The following is a 3942-nucleotide window of genomic DNA, read 5'->3' as shown; positions in this document are numbered from 1 at the left end:
TGGATGGGAATTGACCATGAATAAGAGAATGGAAGGAATTATGCATGTATGTGTATATTTGTGTTTTTGTGTATGGATATGAATATATATAATTGTGTTTATAAGAAAAATGTCTATATAATATCAACTAGTTTTTCCTTAGCGATTCTTTTGTAGTCTCATTTTACTATTATTTGCTTTCGCTATTTTGAGAGATCACTCGGCGACTTCATACTGCTGTTGAATATCCGGATCCCCCACCTGACCCTTCCCTCAACTTCATTCCCTTTCCACTGAGTTCTGCTAAGTATCATTTTTACATGATAAGTTAAATTAATATATCTATCATTGAGAATATATTTTACTTCTATGATTAATTTTCACAACAAGTAATAAAACAATTTTAGGATATGCAGTTATTAGGGAAGAATTTTGAAACCTGAGTGATTTTCACTGATGACGTGTAAAAGTGCCTGTTTGTCTTAAACATGAAATACAGTTACGGTCTTTGGCAATACGCTTTGTATCAGTGAATATATTTTAAACTTTTGCATTTATAACAGTTTGGACTTTTAAAAAGCTCATTAAAAATCTTGGCCTCTTTATATACAAATCAATTTTCACTACAAAGTAAAGGAGGTGCTACAGTGGAGGATTACTGGACTGAATGTCAATATTATGACATAGTATGAGTGTGTTTCATGTTTGGTAATTGCAATCATTGTTGCTTTTGTTGTGGTCATCCATGTACAATGCTTGATGTCTATTTATCTCTTGTAAAAATAAAATACAGTGTGTGTGTGTGTGTGTGAAAAAAAAAAGATTTTGGAAAAGAGAAATGGATTTAGTAAATATTGCAGAACTGATAAAAATAAATTGTGAAAAAAAAAATCTTGGCCTCTTTAATCTTCTTGAAGGTAAAAACTCGACGTGGGTTTGATGTGCATCGAGGAGCCTCTTTCATCCCGCCAAACAACCTTCCTTTCCTTGATTCTCATTCCCTCCATTAAGATTCAACCACCTTGTCTTTCATCATGCAAGACAGGAAAGCTGACTCCCGTCCTCAGCACCATGCACCAAAGAAGGCAAGGAGGTTTGCTCTGAATACGTGCATGAATTTATGTTACTAATAAGCTGGTGGACTAAATTAGTTAACTAATCCTTAAAGGAAATGTATTTTTGACATTATGTGTGCATAATGATTAAACATTTAGATATAAATGTTAATATTATTCCTTTCAATAGCCAAATGTTTGCCATTTTGTAGGAAAAATAACCTCTATAATCTCCAGAAGTGGACTGTCATTTATATAATGAAAATCCTGGAAAAAACATGTCCACCTCAAAATTACAGTTGAAAAATTGCAATGTTATTTACATATATTATTTACTTATATTAAGCATCAGTATTATGGGGTTTTCCCCATTTAATTTGAATGATTTGTCATAAGCTATAAATTAATCAAATATACTTTTTTCTTCTGATATTCTTCCTTTATTTTTTTCTGTGATAAATTTTAACTCACCTTCTAATAGTTATCTCTCAAGAAAATTCTTTCTTCTACAATTAGCCTTCATGTGCCTCTCTGTACAGAGTCTGGTCCTTAATGTCATTTGCTGCAGCTTCTGAAGGCCACTGCCAAAATTTATTCTATGGGGCACAGTAATTTCTCTCAGAGTCAGTGTTTCAAAGAGTAATTTTAAAAGGTTGTTATTGTGACCAGAGGCCAACACATTATCCTCTCTAAATTCTTACAATATTTTCCTCCTTTTTGTGAACAGGGTGATGGGCATGAACAGTAGTAGTGCCGAAGACGACTTCATCCTGGTGGGCTTCTCTGGTCAGCCCAACCTGGAAAAGATACTCTTCGTGGTTGTGTTGGTATCATATCTCCTGACTCTGGTGGGAAAGACAATCATTATTCTGATCTCCTCCATAGACCCTAACCTCAAAACACCCATGTACTTTTTGCTCACTCACCTCTCTCTAGTTGATATCTGCCTTACTACCAGTATTGTTCCCCAGCTGCTGTGGAACCTAAGAGGACCAGCCAAGACCATAACAGCCCTGCGCTGTGCTGTCCAGCTCTACATCTCCCTGGCTTTGGGCTCCACTGAGTGTGTTCTCCTGGCTGTAATGGCTTTCGATGACTATGCTGCAGTGTGCAAACCTCTCCACTATGCAGCTGTGATGAACCCACGGCTGTGCCAGGCTCTGGCAGGGGTTGCGTGGCTGAGTGGAGTAGGAAACACTCTTATCCAGAGCATTGTCACCCTCTGGCTGCCTCGCTGTGGACACCGGTGGCTCCATCATTTCTTCTGTATGGTACCCTCAATGATTAAGCTTGCATGTGTGAGCGTCCAGGCCAGTGAGGTCCAGCTATTCATTGCTTCATTGGTCTTGCTCCTCTTGCCCTTAGCACTGATATTGGTGTCCTATAGACATATAGTCAATGCAGTTATTAGGATCAAGTCAGTCCAGGCCTGGTGCAAAGCCCTGGGGACATGTGGATCCCACTTGATGGTAGTGTCCCTCTTCTATGGAACCATCACAGCTGTCTACATTCAGCCCGATAGCTCTTATGCCTGTACGTATGGGAAATTCATCTCCCTCTTCTACACAGTAGTGACCCCAACCCTCAATCCTCTCATCTACACGTTGAGGAACAGAGATGTGAAAGGAGCACTGGGAAGACTATTTCACGGAGACAGAGACCTAGGCTCATAAAAAATGAAGCAGAGCACACAGCGGTCAATTTTTTTATGGCAAAAAAACCCTGAAGTTCATCTTGTACAAGATGAACTTTACTAACCTATAAGAACTTTACTAAGGAACTTTACTAACCTATGAGAACACATGTAATCTTCACAGTCTGCATTATTGTCTATTACTTGGCCTCAGAACTATCTATCCTCTTCAACCTCTTTCTCAGGCTTCTTTTGGGCCCTTTATAAGGCAATATCTCCCCACACCCTTTAAATGTGCATTATTCACATCATTTCTGTTTCTTGCCCTCGTTTCCTATGGTCTTCTTCAGTCTTCCTTCCTTTTTTCCACTCTCCATTCTATTTTGTCCATTGTTTTTTCCTTTTTTACCCCTTCCCTTCCCTCCTTCTTGTTGCTTCCTTCCTTTTCCCCGTTTTTTTTCTTTCTTTTCTTTCCATTTTTACGATGTGCTTAACAACCATTTCCCTGGCTGCTTCTACATTATATCCCTTCCCATCAATATTTGAACAATTCCTGGAAACAACTATCTCTAAAAGTAATTTCCGTTTATTACATTTGCCTTGTGGTATACAGTGGAGAGATTAGACTAGAGAATTTGGATTTTAACTCCACAACTTCCTTTTGGAGCTTGTGCAAGTTTTATTGAAGTTTTTTGTATCCACATTTACTTATGAGTAAAAAAAGAATGAGCTTTATTATTATGTTGATTAAAAGATCCAAAAGTTAATATAAGTGTAGTGTATGTTTAACAGTTTTTTGTTTTTGTTTTTGTTTGTTTGTTTTGTAATGCAAGTGCCTGACTTAATCTTTGATTGTGGAAGCATCCACGTCAAGTGTTCTCAGAAAGAACCATTGGTTCATTTTAGGTAACTGAAAATTTGGGCCGCTTGTTCTTCTCTTCCTGCTCTTTTAATTCCTGCTCTTATGTTTTCACCAATAAAGAGGGAACCCAGAAACCTGAGGCCCCCACCTGCAGCCCCAGTAAAAGCAGAACCCCAGACCTGCTCTCTCTCTCTACCCGAGGCCAGACTTGCCATGTACAATCTTGAACTTGTTAGTAATGAACCTTTTTCTTTTTTCAGAGTTTCCCAGTGGTTATTGTTGAGGGCATCTGGCAATCATAAGAACCACAAGGGCTAATCCAGCCACAACACTGCTTAACCATAAGGTGAGACCAGCTTGAAACAATAAGTAAAGCAACTGCAAAAAGTAATCAATAAATATCAATTAAAATT

At 38.1% G+C, this 3942-nt stretch overlaps 1 protein-coding gene across 1 annotated transcript; it reads left to right on the top strand.

Moving 5' to 3' along the window:
- The first annotated feature begins 1765 nt into the window (after window positions 1-1765).
- LOC137774096 (olfactory receptor 2G3-like) lies at window positions 1766-2707 on the top strand. Its single transcript, XM_068559213.1, has one exon. It carries the CDS (start codon window positions 1766-1768, stop codon window positions 2705-2707), a length of 942 nt encoding a protein of 313 aa, XP_068415314.1.
- The last annotated feature ends 1235 nt before the right edge of the window (window positions 2708-3942 follow it).

Source organism: Eschrichtius robustus, chromosome 12 (assembly GCF_028021215.1).
Source record: "Eschrichtius robustus isolate mEscRob2 chromosome 12, mEscRob2.pri, whole genome shotgun sequence".
Classification (NCBI taxonomy): Eukaryota; Metazoa; Chordata; class Mammalia; order Artiodactyla; family Eschrichtiidae; genus Eschrichtius; species Eschrichtius robustus.
The sequence above is the reverse complement of the archived record's forward strand: the minus strand, read 5'-3'. Positions and strand labels throughout refer to the sequence as shown.